This window comes from Oreochromis niloticus, linkage group LG13, assembly GCF_001858045.2.
Source record: "Oreochromis niloticus isolate F11D_XX linkage group LG13, O_niloticus_UMD_NMBU, whole genome shotgun sequence".
In the NCBI taxonomy this organism is placed as follows: domain Eukaryota; kingdom Metazoa; phylum Chordata; class Actinopteri; order Cichliformes; family Cichlidae; genus Oreochromis; species Oreochromis niloticus.
Genome location: NC_031978.2, coordinates 34673170 through 34690760, shown reverse-complemented (window position 1 = coordinate 34690760; position 17591 = coordinate 34673170). Strand labels below are relative to the sequence as shown.

The window sequence follows — 17591 nt, the reverse complement described above, 5'->3', positions numbered from 1 at the left end:
TTTCATTTTGTTCATTTATGGCTACTAAGATTGTCAAATCGTATTTAATATTACATGAAGCTTTTTTTTGTTTGTTTCTTTTTTGTTTTTTGTTTTGTTTTGCTTCCTAGTATTGTTTTGCGTTTCCTTATTGCATCTTTTATTTTAATCTGTACTTCTGCATTGCTGTTCCTGTAACTGTCCTACTTGTGAACATTGACAAGTACAAGTTGCAATGTTGTAAATTATAATAAAAACTGAATTAAAAAACAAACAAACACGTACCTGTGTATTAGTCAGACCAACCAACACTGGTTTAAGTGATGTTCAGTGGAACATGCTGAGGTCCTTGGTTTTAACTGAGACATTATAATACAGCACGTAAAATAAGCATTGAATATATTTCTAAAGGTGCTATTGACATGAAATTCTCACCAGATTTAGTAACAACCCATTCAATTCACACATCCAAAACAACTCAAACCATAAATGTTCATAAATTATGTGTACTAATCAAAAAGGAGTGTTATGGAAGTTTAGTGCATTAAATAAAAGAGGTCACACTGCTCAGTTTCCTTTTTTCCTTTTAGCGCTTTATTCTTGCAAGAAGGAATTCAGCTACCACGAGGCACTTGTGGGGTTGTAGTGAGGATACAAACTGACCCTCCTTATAAGGGGTCCTCCCCCATCTTTACTACTCCTCCTCTGTAAGGCAGAAACACATTCACTTTACACAGGTCACCTACAGTTCAACAGCATATATGAAACAGAAAAATTAAACCAGCTAAATTTCTTGTCCAGAGAAAGGAAGTATGGCAAATTGAAATTTAAAGGGCTGTAAAGCCAGAAATGCACCAGGTGATCCGGGCGTTGGCATCTTTCATGCGGTGAAGCCATTGCTGCGGGGTGTGGTCTGAGCAGAGGATGAACGAGCGCCCCAGCAGGTAATAACAAAGAGAGTTGACCATCAAGGTGTCAGTCTGGAGGATAAAAGGGAGGGAAAAGTCAGGGCTGTGAGCAGCTGCTCCCCACAGAGAGCCTTTTTTACCTGCACAAACTCCACCTGGCATGGCTCCGTCCACTGGACCAGGTCTGGAGCACCCATTCGGGTGAGATCGGTTAAGGGCATGGTCAGGTCTGCAAACCCAGGCACGAACTGGTGGTAGTACCCTGCCTGCCCCAATAACCGTCTCACTTCCTTTTTGATCTTGGCGATTGCTGTTGTTTTTTCCCATCTGTGGACACACCTGCCTGCCCCCAAGTGCTACCCAAGATACTGTACCTCCCTCCGTCCAATTGCACACTTCTTCGGGTTGGCCATGAGCCCCACCTGCCTCAGGGACTCCAGGACTGCAGCCACCCGCTGCACATGCTCCTGTTGTGTGTCACAATGAATGATAACATCATCCAAGTAGGCAGCAGCATATACAGCGTGCAGCCACAGCACCCAGTCCATGAGGCGCTGGAAGGTGGCCTGGGCTCCGAACAAGCCAAACAGAAGGGTGATGAACTGATACGAACCGTGCGGAGTAGAGAAGGCCTTTTTTTCCTTGGACTTTGCAGATAAGGGAATGTGCCAAATAGCCCTTGGTTAAATCCAGTTTTGTGAAAAAGCGGGCCATGCCCAACCAGTCCAGGAGCTTGTCGAAACGGGCTTGGGGTAAGCATCAAAGCGTGACACCTCACTCACTTTGCAATAGTCTACACAGAACGGGATAGACCCATCCTTCTTCATGACCAGAACAATAGGGCTACACCACGCTGTTTGACTCTTCTATTACTCCCATCCACAGCATCTCGGCCAATTCCCTCTGAACAATTTGACTTTTATGTTCAGGTAGCCTGTATGGCCGTGAACGCGCCATCACGCAAGGTTGCGTATGAAAATGATGCTCGATGAGAGTCATATGGCCGGGCGGGGGGGAGAACACGTCTGCAAAACAGTGTTGCAAACCGTCAATATCTGCTCTCTGGGCCTGTGCGACATGGTTATCACAATGGAGGGAGGCGGGAATGGTGGTATTTGGCACCTCTGGCCCCAACTCGTCTCTGTCATTCACCAGGCTCACCAGAGAAGCGGCTTCAGTCTCTCTCCATGGTGATATATCTGCGTGGTCCCTCCATTGTCCGACCGTATCACTTCATAGTCGACGTCCCCTACTCGCTGTGCGACCACCAAGGGCCCTTGCTACTTGGCGTGTAATTCTGAGCTGAAGAAGGGAAGCAATACAAGCACTTTATCTCCCTGTTAAAATTGCCTGATTCTAGCCCCTCCGTTGTATAGATGTTGCGGACATCACGCGAATTCTCCCGTGACAACTTCCCGAAAGTGTGGAGTTTTGCTCGCAGATCCAGAACATACTGAATCTTATTTTTCATGGGGCTCAGACCTTCCTCCAGTTTTCTTTAATAAGGTTGAGCATGCCTTGCAGCTTCTTGAAAATCCCATGGTGGAGGCCTGGGGCACCTCCCACACTGCAAACAACAGAGGGTCTAACCAGCGATCTCAATTATGGTCATCCTCGTGAATGAGCTTCCGAGTCATGGACTTTAAAGTCTTATTCAGCCGCTCCACCACTCCATCAGTCTGAGGGTGGTAGATGCTTGTCTGAACAGATTTAATGCCTATCAAATCCAGTTCTTTGATATTCTTTTACTGACAGAGAATGGTTCTGGAAGTGAGTGGTTCTGGAATCTGCTCCTTTTTCTGTAAAGGACAGAATAGGAAAACACCTCTCTGCGACGCCTCAATAATCTAATATGTTCATGGATTGTTCTTTCAGTTATTCAAAGTTGGTTCAGAATATCATGTTCTGGGCTCTATGATCTACAGGATTAGTGTATTTATTATTTATGTGTGTAAGCATGTTTGCATTTACCCCTCCGCACTCCAAGCCATTTTCCTACATTTTCCTCCTATATATGAACGAAGCTTATGGCCTTCACAAGACTGAGTAGCAATTCCTATGAGCACAATTGCAATGTGTGTATGAAAACTAATTATAACTGCTTATTCTAGTAAAAGAAATAAAAAAGAAATCAAACATTTTCAATCTTAAGCATCTTCCCTTTTTCACAAAAGCATATGTTTCATTCAGCCTACTGTCCCACCGTTTCCCCTTTAGTGTGGTTCTCAGCTTCTCATAAACACAGATATTTTATCTTCTAACCGGGATTTATTTTATTTCAATCAGTTAAGCTTAACATGAAGACAATTATTTCTGCGTAAGTTTTACCGTAGGTAAGCTATCAAGCACACAAAAAGTCATACACTGATCATATAATCCATTGTTTCAAATTAAACCTAAAATTCCCCCCCTTTTTGACACATTTTATGTGTCACACAAGATGAAAAGGCTTCACCACATCTAATTAAAAGAAAAAGGTTCGTCATATTATTTCTCAGAACACCTCAGCGTTACTCCTCTCGAGTATATTTGCTCCAGGCCTGCAAACCTGTGTTAAGAAATGAAATCAGTTCAATTCTGTTGAACTCCTGGTTCCACCCAGAGCCTACATCCACAGAACTACCTAGAAACAAAACCTATGTGTTAACATGAACTTCACATTTGAAAACCCCATTTTTGTTTTTTATTTTTATTTTTGTTTTTTTTGTTTGTTTTTTTACTTTGCTCTTGTTTTCCTGCAGTACCATGTCCTATCGCAAGCCCCTACTGGTTGTGCTCTCTTTTTAATAATTTACTGTTTTAAAGGGAAAAAACCTCAGTCAACAAACCAATGTTTGTTATTCCATACCTGTATTTTGAATGTGACAAGTCTACCACTCCCCTATGTAATTCATAAATGTTGCTTTGGTTCTGACTATTTTCCTCTATAAAATTTAATTGACTTCTACAATGGCCTGCTATGGTTAGTGGTAACATGAGTGATATCAAAAATTTTCTTAAAACAAACATCAGCAACCCAAAATTAGCAGCCAAAGGGTTAAGTCTGCAGTTCCACACTCTCATGTGAAGCTACAGTCTCTCTTATCCTCCTGCTGCTACCGAAAGCAAAACAAAGCAAAGCAAAGCATCCACCCTTTTCTTACCGGCATTGTGAATTGTTTGTCAACATTTACTCATCTTAACGTTGGTCCAGTCTTTGTCTCAGTGTCAAGTCAGTCAACACTTTAGACCCCATCCTCAGTCCATCACAGTCCAGTCACACACATTCATGCACACGCACTCACCTGCATTCACACTAGATATTGCTGATAGTGGAGACTCACGCGCAACCTATTCCAGTCTCCATCACCAGCAAGATGACGTCATCATTTTTAAAAGAAAAAACAATTGTTTATGATTTTGGACTGGATTGACTCGCTGCAATCCTTTTAGACAGGGACTCACACTCTGATCGGGTCCCCACAGGTAGCCTTCTCCTCAGCCCATGGTAATCTGGAAAAGCTCACCTTATATTTGCTCTCACGAAAATGTTTTACAGCGTTGTTAATTCAATCTTGCAGGCCTGCTTAGAACAAAAACGAGAAAGAGAGAGTTGATTATTAAATCATCAAAACACAAAACATCATCACCATAAGGGTGACACCTGACAGGTTTTCTCTAAGTGCACTGTTACAAAAATAATGGGCCCAGTTCTGGACATGTCCATGTATAGAAAAACTCCCTCTGTTGAAAACAGGAGAACAACCCAAACCTAACTGGCAGAATTAACCTCTCACTAAAACAAAAACCCCAAAAATCTGCTAGATTAATCACAGAAAAGTTTTTGCTTACTAGTGTAGCAATATGTTGTGGGAATTAGAACTTCGGGGCCATAAAGGTTTTGCCCTACTCATGGCTTAACTAATACTTACATGGTCTGAAATCAGACTTAAAAATCACTACCTCTGTTCATTTTCCCCACATCATATTTAGTGGTTGCCCTCAGGTGCTCCAGCGTCCTGGAAAGTCTGAGGTACACTGACATAGTTTCACCTGCTAAATACACAGAAAGTTTTGTTAGCAGCCGCACAGTTCGCACAACACTAATATTGCCCATTAAGCACTTCCTAAACACTTTATGAAAATGTATCATCACTAAATTATAAATTTCTTCTCCATTTATAATTTCTCCACTGCATTTTAGCCACAGACTTTATTTAATTTTCCTGTACCATGCTATCGTATATTTTACCAAGCAATTCTTCTCACACAGTCATGGGTATGTTTCTCTCAGTGCAAGCTTCACTCATACATTCAAACAGGAAACTCAGTTTTTTCTTTTTTCTTTTTTTTTGTCTCCACTCATTCAACTAATTTGCATATTGAGTCATATCTCAAGAAGTTGCCATGACAACAAATGCATATTCAAAACATTACCACAAAATTAAATTATTTTTATTTTTTCTTTCTATAGTAATCACTTCTTTTGCTCAATCAGCACAAGACCATTTCCAATTTCCTATTTTAAAATCAAATTTATTATCTGATCACCGTTTGGTAATACCCCTATATTTTCCTTCTCACAAAAGTCACTGGTTGTCGTGGTGTGTGAAAGAAGCGGACTCGAACACAGATCTCCTTTGCAATGAGACAGTGAATTTATTTACAGTGTGAAAAAAATAACAGTCCAGTGTGAAATCCCTCGGCCGTGGCTCCCCGTGGTCAATTCACCCAGCTCCCGTGTTCTCCTCTCCATCTCCTGGTGCGAAAGACAAAAAAAGAGTAAGAAGCAATTCGAAAGCGAGTTGGAAAGAGCACACGATCAAAACACTACTAACGAGCTTAGTCTAATGATCCAGCGCTGACTGAAGCCTGGTCACAGCATTAAATACACCGGGGTCTGATGGCGGATAATTCACGGCAGCTGGTGAATGTTAATTAATCGGCGGTGTGCCGAAACTCCGAACGGAGCTACTTCCGGGTTGGCGGACCTGCCTCCGGGGAAGCGTGGCTCCATCAAAATAAACACAAACATAAACGATCAGGTCGCCCAGCAGGGCTGGTCAGACCATGACACCGGTTGTCCTGCAACTTCTTGAGTTATTCCTCTGCAATGGATAACCTCAGCATTTAAGTCTGTTAAATCTACACTATTTAGCATTTATGTGATATATTAACGTCTTGATGCATTCTCAATCATCCAGGAAAGTAAATCTCCAAAAGTTGAATCTGTTCATCTGGACGTAGCGTTTTGTGGGAGAAACGTTTCGTCACTCATCCAAGTGACTTCTTCAGTCTCAGCTGACTGCAGGTTTCCCCAAACCTTATAAACAGTACATTTGCATAATGACTGAAACCAGCCCACTGAAGGAACAATGGGCTGTGAGGTCAGTTCCTTAATCATAAGTATGCAAATTCCCATGACCATTGATCAACAATCACTGACCAAAACCCACTGATCAAAGAACACTGATCAATGGCCATGAAATCTCTGTGGCTTTTAAACCCCAAAATACGCTGCGCCAAAAACTGGTCCACCCCAAGGATCGGGTCCCCCGACACAAACAGAGTAACATAGTGTACGCTGTTAAGTGCCAGGAGGATTGCCAGGATTTATACATCGGGGAAACCAAACAACCTCTAGCGAAGCGGATGGCACAACACAGAAGAGCAACCTCGTCAGGCCAGGACTCTGCAGTTTATTTACACCTACAGGCCAGTGGACACTCTTTCAATGATGAGGATGTACACATCCTGGACAGGGAGGAACGCTGGTTTGAGCGCGGAGTCAAGGAGGCCATTTACGTGAAAAGGGAAAGACCATCTCTGAATCGAGGAGGGGGCCTAAGGGTACATCTTTCGCCATCTTACAATGCTGTGATTGCAGCCATTCCCCAACTCTCTGTGAATGGTACTCATGGCCATTGATCAGTGTTCTTTGATCAGTGGGTTTTGGTCAGTGATTGTTGATCAATGGTCATGGGAATTTGCATAATTATGATTAAGGAACTGACCTCACAGCCCATTGTTCCTTCAGTGGGCTGGTTTCAGTCATTATGCAAATGTACTGTTTATAAGGTTTGGGGAAACCTGCAGTCAGCTGAGACTGAAGAAGTCACTTGGATGAGTGACGAAACGTTTCTCCCACAAAACGCTACGTCCAGATGAACAGATTCAACTTTTGGTGATATATTAACGTTCATGAGTGTAAGCTGGTCTTCATTGCATGTATGGGTTTGTATTCAGATTAATGCACGCATATTTACGCTGAGCTGTGGATTCAAACTGTCTCGCCCTGCTCCTGATTCTCTCCAAAAATAATTTCACATGTGACAATTTGTATATGTGTGTTTTCTATTCATTTATATAATTATTAGTTTATTTATTTCTTCATTTCTTCATTTATTTTATTTACCTTTCTGTTGCGATGCTCTGGACATTTCTAAACCTCCACAAGTTCAGCCTCAATTTTCAACCCAATTTTCATATGCTCTCACTTTAACAAGACCAGCCTTTGCCTCTCACCGGTCCTCGTCCCCTCTTCTCACACTTTCCTGTGTGTCCTCCCAAATCTCCAGCAACACAGGCCCAAATCAGGTGTTTCTTCTTCTCTGTTCATTCTCTCTTCCTCTTTTCAGTCTCTTTTTGCCGCTTAACTCCCAGCATGGCAAATATGAACCTCAGACAGTCCCATCAAGTGCTTTCACAAAATGACGTCACTGGTACACTTCCCAGCTTGTGATTACGAGCGCATGTCTCCATCAACGATGGTATTCGTACATGCTGCTGGACCCTTCAGAGTTTTAGGTCGGTCCTGCTGTCTGTTGCCTGCTGTTAATTCTTCAAGTCCACGGTGTTGCTCTGTCTGTCTTCTGCCTTCAGGAAGATATTGACCGTCCTTTAAGCTTCTTCTCAGGATAAGGACAGGATGAGAGGTGAAACTGAAATTTCAGCCAAAGCCTGGCCTGTTTGTCATTCCAATTATATTGAGCTATGATTTTGTTCTGGCTGCTGTACTCATGTTGGAGGTTGAGCCAAGTCCATGGCACCTGTATTAACACACTAAGACATTTATTTAATATCATTTGCATTAGTAGTTATTAACACTTTCATTCTCTAATTCTTCTATTTAAATTTTTTAAGACGTCTCTCTCTCACGTTGCACACACACCAGGCAATTTCCTGCCTGCAAACATTTCACTTCCTGTCACAGACACACACACTCACCCAGTGCTTCTTACAGACACACACACACTTCCCTTGCTCCTCAATTTCAGCCACACACACAAACTGAACAGCTTCACACAAGCATATACTAAAGTTTTTACACTTGCAAGCATTACCAAAAAAGAAATCTTTCACATCAAAATCCTCAGCATGGTTAACAGACTTCCTTTGAAACAAATCTTCAGCACAATTAACATAGTTTTTCAGAGCAGATCACAATTCTTTCAGCTCAGCTCTGCGGCACAATTCACACAATCCTTTCAGCAGCATTTTAGCACACTTCACTCAACTCATTTAACAGATCTTCTCACACACACGCCACACCCTTTTCTATCACACTTTCAAAAACAATATGCACTTCTGACCATTCACCCAAAGAATTTTTGGATGGAATTTTACACTTCCCTATATATTCACATGTTTATAAAGACACCAAATGCCAAGATACATTATTTCCATTTCCATAACACACTTTACATCATCCTGTACTGGTACCAGTTTTCCCTACACAATTTCGACAAATTTAAAAGCCTATATGCCCAGATCCCACCTTGCTGATCAATCAACCCGTTTCTGTCCCGGACAGGGGCCAGATTTCTAAGTCCTATATTAATTTAAAAGCATTTCCCGCAGCTTGACCGGAAGCTTTACTTTACCGGCTCTCTCGCCTGAAGCTTCGCTTCACCCGCCACTCTACGTTGAGGTGGTCATGCCTGAGGCCCGGCCTCTTCACTCAAACAATGCACAGAAAGTGGTCCCTGACCACTGGCCGTTAACCAAGGTCCCAAGTCTTGGCAGTGGCTAAATGAGATGGCCTGACGCCGCAGGACCTTGCCCCGCGTCCGAAGCAAAGGGGGGGGTTCTCACCCCTGAACTTGTGTGCACTCTTAGGAGTCCCACTCCAGTCCTAAATTAATTTAAATAAATTTAAAAACACCACTGGGGACTCTAACCACCAGTTTACTGATGTCCAGGCCTAGCCTTCTGACCAAAAGGGACTCCAACCCTGAAACAAATGCCAAATTCCCTACTCTAATCTGTTTTTCTTGTCTTACACAACACAATTCACATTACACACAACCCACCAACTTTAAAATTCACCCTAACATTAACAGCAATAAATTTTCATCAGATATTTCCCCAGACTTTACTTTTATTTGTCACAAATTACCCAAAATCACCATGGACATTTACCAGAAATCTACTGAACCAATTTTATAATTTAGTTTAATTTCACCACTACTGAGCCAATTTAACGGTGAAGATCATTAACTCGGCGAACAGATAATTTAGAATTCATCCAATATGCACAGTTTGCTTTTTTCAACAGGTGGTGCTTACCTTTAAATTCGGACCGGTCCTCTGTTCACCTCATTTCACGATCCCACCTTTGGCCAAATTTGTCCTCTCAGCCGTAAAAGAATCCGGGTTAACAGCACCAATTATCAAATCTGGTTCTTTGATATTCTTTTACTGACAGAGAAAGACCCCGACTCAGTGTGGTCAAAGCTCAAAAATCATCTTTATTCTACATTTCCGGAAAAGGAGAGCTGCAGACGCTAGCAAGCATCAACAGGTCTCAAGCATTACAAGCCGAATGGGTATAATATAGTTCTGTTATACGTCACACATAGTCACACATAGTCACACATAGTTTCAATCAAAACAACTCCTGCGCTGCACTCTACCTAGTTTCGCTTCCTGTCTACATCCTGTTCCTTTGCAACGGTGCACAAAGCGTGCAGAGTTTCCTGTCTTAGACAGTACTCTGTGACCTTTCGCACACCTTATAACTCAAAGTGGCGTTTTACTACACTGGCCTCTCTAAAACAATATAAACAGAAAATAAGCACTAAGAATATATATTTATTCCGTAACATGCCCAATAATTGGTACAGCTCTTTTAGTGTGCGAGACATGAACAATGTGCCCTGGTCAGTCAATATCTCTTTCGGGATGCCGACTTGGGAGATGACCTGCAACAGCGCCTGCGCAGCGGCACTGCTTCTGGGTATTGCGTTACATAATCCACCAGAACTAAATACAAAGCAATAGCTGCGTCACGACGTGGTGACGCAAACTAGAGGAAAAACCTTTTTTCCTGAGAGCTCTCTGTTATACTCTTGATCTGCAAGGCCCCCCAACCCCTATACAAGAAGTCTGTTTCAGCTTTGGTCCTATGAGTCTTACCCAATAGGTATGCAGAGGTCAACTGCTAACCCTGATAAGAAGAAAACTGAGTAGCCTTGCAGGTCAAATTCTGTCAGTCCCATCGGTTTACGGTAGCTCCCCTATTGATCGTGGCACTTGTAATTTCTGAGGAAAGGGCCCAAGGGAAGATTATTTTAACAGGCTAGGGTAAACTGTAAAAGCTATTTGCACTGATCAAAAACAATACTCAGACTTTTACCTTTACTGTTTAACAAAGAGTTAAAAAGCGAAGGTCCACAATTTAGACTTTAATTGCCAGAAAGCAAAAGCAAAGGCAAATAGTAATAATCATAAAACACTTGAACTATATGTAAACTATACGTATCTAATTAACCTGCTCTGAGCTAATGCTGATTTTGTTCTTATCTTTGGTGAGGAGAGCTTGGAGAAAGGATGAGCACAACCTAAAGATACACTTATCCCCGTGTTCTGAGTTGATGGTAATCACCCTACAGGAAAGCAGCTGGGGATTCAGTGGGAGTAAGATGTAAACCAAACTCCTTCTGAATGAACCATCACAGCAAAATCGAGCAGATGAAAAGCCAAAAAGTACAAAACCAGTTTGCAGGTTCACAGTTCAGGCTGTAGCTTTCCACTGTGAACCAATCTTCTGAACTGCTCATCTCATAGAAGACAAAAGGGTAGAACCCCAAATCGCCCCTCACTTTTATACTGCTCACCCTTTCTCCCCACTTGCCCACTGGACATCACATCTGAAGTGACATCTAACCTCACCCCTGGGGATATCCAATGACATTATTAACATCTAATCGCCCGATGTCCTCCCACACGTTATCATCCTCTCTCTATCTAACTTACATGATTTAACACAAAGTTTAAACTTTCAACTTTAAAACCACTTCATTACATTTTCATCTGTCATCTGTCATTCTTAACATAGAAAATTTATTTACACATTCAGTCACATATCAATACAATTCACTTCATGTTTCATTTAGTTTATGTATTTCTACTTCAGTTAGATTTGTGTTTACCACATTTTCACATGAACATTCATTGTAACATCATCTCAGTGAGGCCTGTTATTAGAATCATTGTTATTCTATTTTCTTATTCATTATACTGGTTAACTTAAACATATTTACAACTAATTAACGATCAGTAAAACCACATATAAATGATGGTTCCGAGTTTGACAGTTACAATCCTTTTTTCTCTCCTTCTCCTCTTACCTCTTACATGAATCCCATCATGCTCTTTCTCTCTCTGTGACCTTTTACACAGATAAACTAGGGCAAAGGTTAAATCTTTCATTACTATGATTTACTCATCCATATGCTGTACTTCGTTCTACATTTCTATGGATTAATTTACATGCTTCATTGTAGCTTTAATATACTTTCCTATATATAATTCTAAATGTTAGGTCCTTTTATTCCACTTTTTGTGTAATATGTACGTTGAAGGACATATCCTGATCAACAATGACTCCAAGATTTCTTGGAGTGAAATAGGAGAAAATTCACAAACAGGACCTGAAAAATACATGAGGCCCTTCAGCTGACCCAATTTTTACTATTATGTCATCAAAAATATTCTTGGTGGAAAGGTGGTTGACAAGAAACCATCCTTAAACAGGACGAAATAGCTAAGGGGCTGTATCAATAGTAAAAGGTTTCATGGACTGATGAATCCAAATTCTACATTTTTGGTTCAAATTGTTCTATATATGGAGACACACACACACACACACACACACACACACACACACACACAGATAAGCAGAAGAGATGTGTGAATCTAACAACAGTTTATGACTGTGTGTAAAGCTCTGCTTCAACACTGACTGAGTGTTCTCCTTTGTAACTTTGCAGTGTCTTTATGTTGCAGTGTAAATGCCTTGAGCCAAGTGGCATCGCAGCTTTAATAAGTACAATATAATTGAGTTAAATTTAGTTTTTAATTATAATCTTTCTAAAACAGACCATGTTGCTATAAATCTTTGGCTTTACAAATAATTTATGGTTTATGTCACACTCAGTAAGTTGCATTTATAGCCAATGCTCATGTCAGTATAGAAGTAAATCCTACATTGTATTGTTAAAATGGTAAAATATGTCTTTGATATAATCACAATAAAATTTATAACAGCCATCACTGTGAGGAAAAACATGATGTCATCACCCACTATGACCAAATCACTCACTTTTCCGCTTCATCACTTTCATCGCTCATCTGTTGTGATCACCTGAATATGTTTTTGAAGTCACTTGAGTCGCTGCTTCACTCACGCCTCCTTCCCCCATCTCCCCATCCAACTCTGACTACCCTCCCCATCTACCTACCACCTCGTCCCCTCATCATCTCTGCTCTCTAACTGTGTACAACACTATACAGGGGGCTCATGGGTTAGACGGCAGACCAGGTGCAGTGGTGAGTGGTGCAAGTCACATTCCAATCCCTTTCCCTTTCTTCTTCCTCCCTTCTACCCCCAACTATTGCTTGCTTGATGTCCTTCATGTCTGCTTGTTATATACTGTATGCTTGCTTTGTTGCTACCCATGCTTGCCTTAATATTTTTCATTCTAAAGAAACTCTGTGAGGACAGGAGTGCACAGAGTTGGGTTTGGAGGATACAGTGGCACTGAGAACTTAGTTTATATTACCTATATAGTGATATATGGGAAGTAATTATTTGATCCCCTGCTGAATTTGTAAGTTTGCTCACACAAAGAAACGAACAGTCTATTTTATGGTAGTTTCAGATACGATAAGACAAGCCTTAATAAACATATATAAACATATATATATTTAGCTAGATATATATGACTAATGATACATCTTATAGTGCTGTGATTGGATGTTAATCTCCCTGCAGACCACATGACCAAAAAAGATGGCAGATGCCACCACAGAGTCACAGTAGGTCTTCGGGAGTTCCCTTGCAATCCAAAAGACTTGAGTCTTCAGATACAGCCTACTTTGTCAGTTTATTGGTCAGGTCAACACCCAAGTACTCAAAGGAGTCCTATGTCTCAATTTTCATTCCCTGGATGTTCAGTGGTGTAGGTGTAAGATGTTTCTGCCTGTGAAGGCCCATCTCCAGCACCCTGGTTTTCCCAGTGTTGAATTGAAGACAGTTCTGCTGCATCAGCCAAAACAGTCCCCAATCAGTTCTCTTTACTCTCAGTCACCAGTGATAAGGCCATCAGTCATCAGAGAATTATTGCTGGAAGTAATTGACAGAGTTGTAGGAGACGTCTGTGCTGTATTGGGTGTGTGGGGTGCCTGTACAGACACACATGTCCGAATTCCTACGTACTGATGGCAACTGGTGAGATAGTCCAGGATCCATGTGGTGAGATGATGGTCCACACCTGTATACTCCAGCTAGTCTCTGCGAGTGTGGTGAGGACAGGAGTTATGTTCTTTGATTTCTCCAGTGCATCTGAACACGATTCTCACAGTGTTCCCAGCACTTTCCAGGTGAGCAAGGGTTCTGCTGTCAGTTTCTTCCAGTTTTTCCTTCCCACTGTTGCCAAAGTGCTTGTTTACAGGGGGTCATCTGATTGTTGGGGTGACTCTGCGTAGGGTCTTGCATTATTAAGCATGTTGAGGCGAGTGTTGTTGTGATTTGGTGCTATATAAATAAAATAAATTTTAATTGAAATTGAATTGATATATAGCCCCTTCCATTGGCCCCTCAGTGGAAACAGCCCCAGAGCATAATGTTTCCATCTCTGTGCGTGACTATTGGGATAGTGGTCTTTGAGTCATACTCAGCATTTCTCTTCCTCCAAATACACCGAGTGGAATTGATGCCAAAGAGCCCAATTTTGGTCTCATCTGACCACGAAAGAGGTTGGGCTGGTTTCAGTCATTATGCAAATGTACTGTTTATAAGAACCTGCAGTCAGCTGAGACTGAAGAAGTCACTTGGATGAGTGATGAAAGGTTTCTCCCACTGAAAACGCTACGTCCAGATGAACAGAATCAACCTTTGGAGATTTACTTACCTGCATGATTGAGAATGCATTAAGACCTTACCTTCAGACCATTAACGACCACCTCCCTAGTAGTTTTGGACTGATCCACCATCTTGTTAGTATCATCCTCACCACGTGGGGTAAACTCTTGTATGAAGCTCCAGACCTAAGGTTGTTTTATACTTTAGACTTTATATACCAAGCTTCTTGTTGATGGTCTTGTAGCTAATTCCAGCTTTTGTCTTTTCCCTGACGTCCTTTGACAGCTTTGGTCTTGCCCATCATGGTTGAGAGGTTGGAATGGTAGGAATTGATTCTGTGGACAGGTGTGGTTTCTACAAATAAAGAGTTAAGATCAAAAGTGATTGAATGATTTATTGGAGTCAGAATTCAAATCAAATCAGTTTATAATTTTGATGTAATGTTTTTTCTTCTGCATTTTTGGTTAATATTCGGTCTCTCTCCATTAAAATGAAACTACCATTATAATTAGAGGCTGTCCATTTCTATGTAAGTTAGCAGGTGTACAAATGTACAAAGTAGGGGACCAATTAGTTATTTCCACCAACATAGTAAGATAGTGAGTTACTATAACTACAAAGTTTTCTTTGTACTTTGTGTTGATAGTAAATTTGTATTTCCCCCTTAAATGGTGCTGTACATGTAGAGCAGCAGAATTGAGTGTGTGCGTTGTGACCATGAAAACTTGCAAATCTTCTCTGCCAAACAACTTAGTCTGCTGTTGAGCTTCTGGTACCCCCGGGTGACAGTCAGCTACCTGATTATTACTTGTCAATGACAAAACTGATCATTGACAAATCATCCATCTGTTTTGAGTATTGCCAACACAAATTACCAAGAACTGTTTGGTTACAGTGACTCACCATCTTAGTATGTTCATCATAATTTTCCAAAAACATATCAACATTCTTTGTGATTGTTTGTGTTTTAATTCTTTACACAATCAGCAATAAACCCTTTAAATTTTAACCCAATTTCACCCAATTCAGAACAGGCTTATTACAGATTCCTGGTTTCCTTCCTTTTAGTTTCCAAGTTTTTATGTTCAACATGTCTGGCTGCTTTCCTAGAGACATGAAATATGTATATTTACTATCCATTAAATCTCATAACCTCTGGTTTGACTCTGTTTTTTTTTTTTAATTCAAAAAAGAAATTGAATAATGGCTTGTCAACAGGCCGTTGTGTAAGTTTCCAGAGTTGACAAAAGAAAGTTAACGTCAGAGTTAACCTGCACATAAAGATGGACATACAAATGAAATTAAATTAGGCAATAGATGTTCAAATTGCTTTCAAAGTAAATTATCTGTAGGAGGTAAGCTCAAGGCAAGGGAAAATCATCAATGACTCCTGCTAAGCTGATTAGGTATGAAGAAATTTCAATTATTTTTTTTCCTATTTTAGTTAAACTCCCTCAACTACTTTTCTAAGTATCAGTAACCTGAAATTTTAAACCATAAACCTTATATGAGATATAAGCACATCTCATACAGGCCCAGCCACCACAACCATCTGTGGGATCTTGGAATTTGAAGCTGTTTATGTGTTACATTACTGAAGGCAAGCTGTTTTCCAGATCATCTTAACTATTCCAAACTATTCAGTGTCTTGTAAGCGATTGCCAACTAAACAACAACTTGCCAGCTCATATAGAATGCCATTATAGTGTCAGTACTCCAACTCTAATCATACTTTAACAGTTTCCTGCTTCCTGGCCCTCCTAGTACCAACGTCAGGCTGCAAAGCTGCCAGTGCTAGAAAGTATGCAAATAAGCATGCAGAGATACCTATGCTGCATGTTTAAATATCAGGTAGTACACGTGGACAGCTGCATTAGAGACAGGGGTGCACATGCTGGATATGCCTAAGATGCAAGATCTTCCTCTCCAATCTTGATTCATACTTAGACAGAAGGCTGCAACCTTAGACATTTTATTCATTTCCCTCGTTTAATACAGTTTGGACAGTAGTTCAACAAGCTTGGTATATGCTACAAGTGCCAGCAGAAAATTACCTTGCAGAAATGTTCTGTTATGTCAGATTTGTGAAGAACTGGTCTAAATGCTCCAAGATACATTGTACCAGAAAGCTTGTTGATTTACTGATTTGAGGGATTTGATGATCCTGACTATTCTGTTTGTATATCCTACTATTTACTTTCCTTAACATGTTTTAAAGGGTCTAGTAGGACCTGCAGGTGTGCCAGGGCCAGCAGGACCAAAGGGAGAGACAGTGAGTAACTTTTTTTTAATTCTAAAAGATACATTGAGTTTAAGATCAGGCGGAATGTACAACTGATTGTTTCTGTCACAACTACAGGGTGAAAAGGGTGATCCTGGAATCCCAGGACCAACAGGGCCACAAGGCATCCCCGTAAGTCTGTTTGTGTGTGTGTGTGTGTGTGTGTGTGTGTGTGTGTGCGCGCGCGCGCGCGCGCTCGGGGCAGGGGGGTAACATTGATAACATTTTGATTTGCATTTGCATCCTTCACAGCAATATGATTTACACATCAAAGGGTAGGGAGGTGAACTGTGCTGGTGCAAGAGAAATAAGATCAAGTACTATCCATACAGTACAATCCTAAAGAAGGCCATTTGTTCCTGCTTTCAATGACACTGCAAGAGTTCAAGAAACAATTCATAGCAATGTTTGCATTTGTTAAGTTTCAAACTCATGCGGCAGGTACACACTGCTGTCACAAACACATCTACTGGGATTTCAGTTGTGTGTGGGACAATGCTTCAGTTTCATTTTCACTCACTATTTGGTTAAATGTAAAGCTGTTTCAAAGCTGTTTAGTAAAGATATGGAAAAATGTATGTGTGTATTAAAAGTGTATGGAATGAGTTCTATTCCATATTAACACACCAGCATCACTTTTTTATGGAGAGGACTGTATTTGGCAAAATAACAACAGTGATAAAAACATCTGTCCTAATTCCCCAAATACAGTCATAAGGCACAGTCCACAATGTTACATCTCGTTTCTTTTTACAGGGATTAGTAGGACCACAGGGACTCAAGGGAAATCAGGTAACATACTGTCTGCAGTGTTTGGCCTATTATAAAAATAATGTAACTAACGTGATTGTGGTTGATCATCTGTGCACGCACACACACGTGTAATTTCATTTATTAAGTAGTTTATGTTGGTAAATATTATTACCACAGTTGACATTTACATCCACAAAATTATTTAACCTCTGCTGAAATTTCTTTCTGAGAAACTCAGACGATGTACTATCTAATATATACAGATAATATCTGAATTTCAATAAAGAAATGTTCTCTTTGATATTATGCATAAAAATAAAGATCA

The 17591-nt window shown here is 40.7% G+C and overlaps 1 protein-coding gene across 12 annotated transcripts in view; it reads left to right on the top strand.

Annotated features, from left to right (window-relative positions):
• The window catches only part of LOC100704552 (collagen alpha-1(XIII) chain), a gene marked incomplete at its 5' end in the record, with an annotated part of 82925 nt that overhangs the window by 43222 nt on the left and 22112 nt on the right, over window positions 1–17591 (top strand). For 11 of the 12 annotated variants that reach the window (XM_019366882.1, XM_025897440.1, XM_019366878.1 and 8 more), the window contains 4 exon segments: window positions 12663–12698; window positions 16451–16504; window positions 16592–16645; window positions 17270–17305. In XM_019366882.1, the coding sequence (XP_019222427.1) occupies window positions 12663–12698; window positions 16451–16504; window positions 16592–16645; window positions 17270–17305 (180 nt within the window). 12 annotated transcript variants of the gene reach the window in all.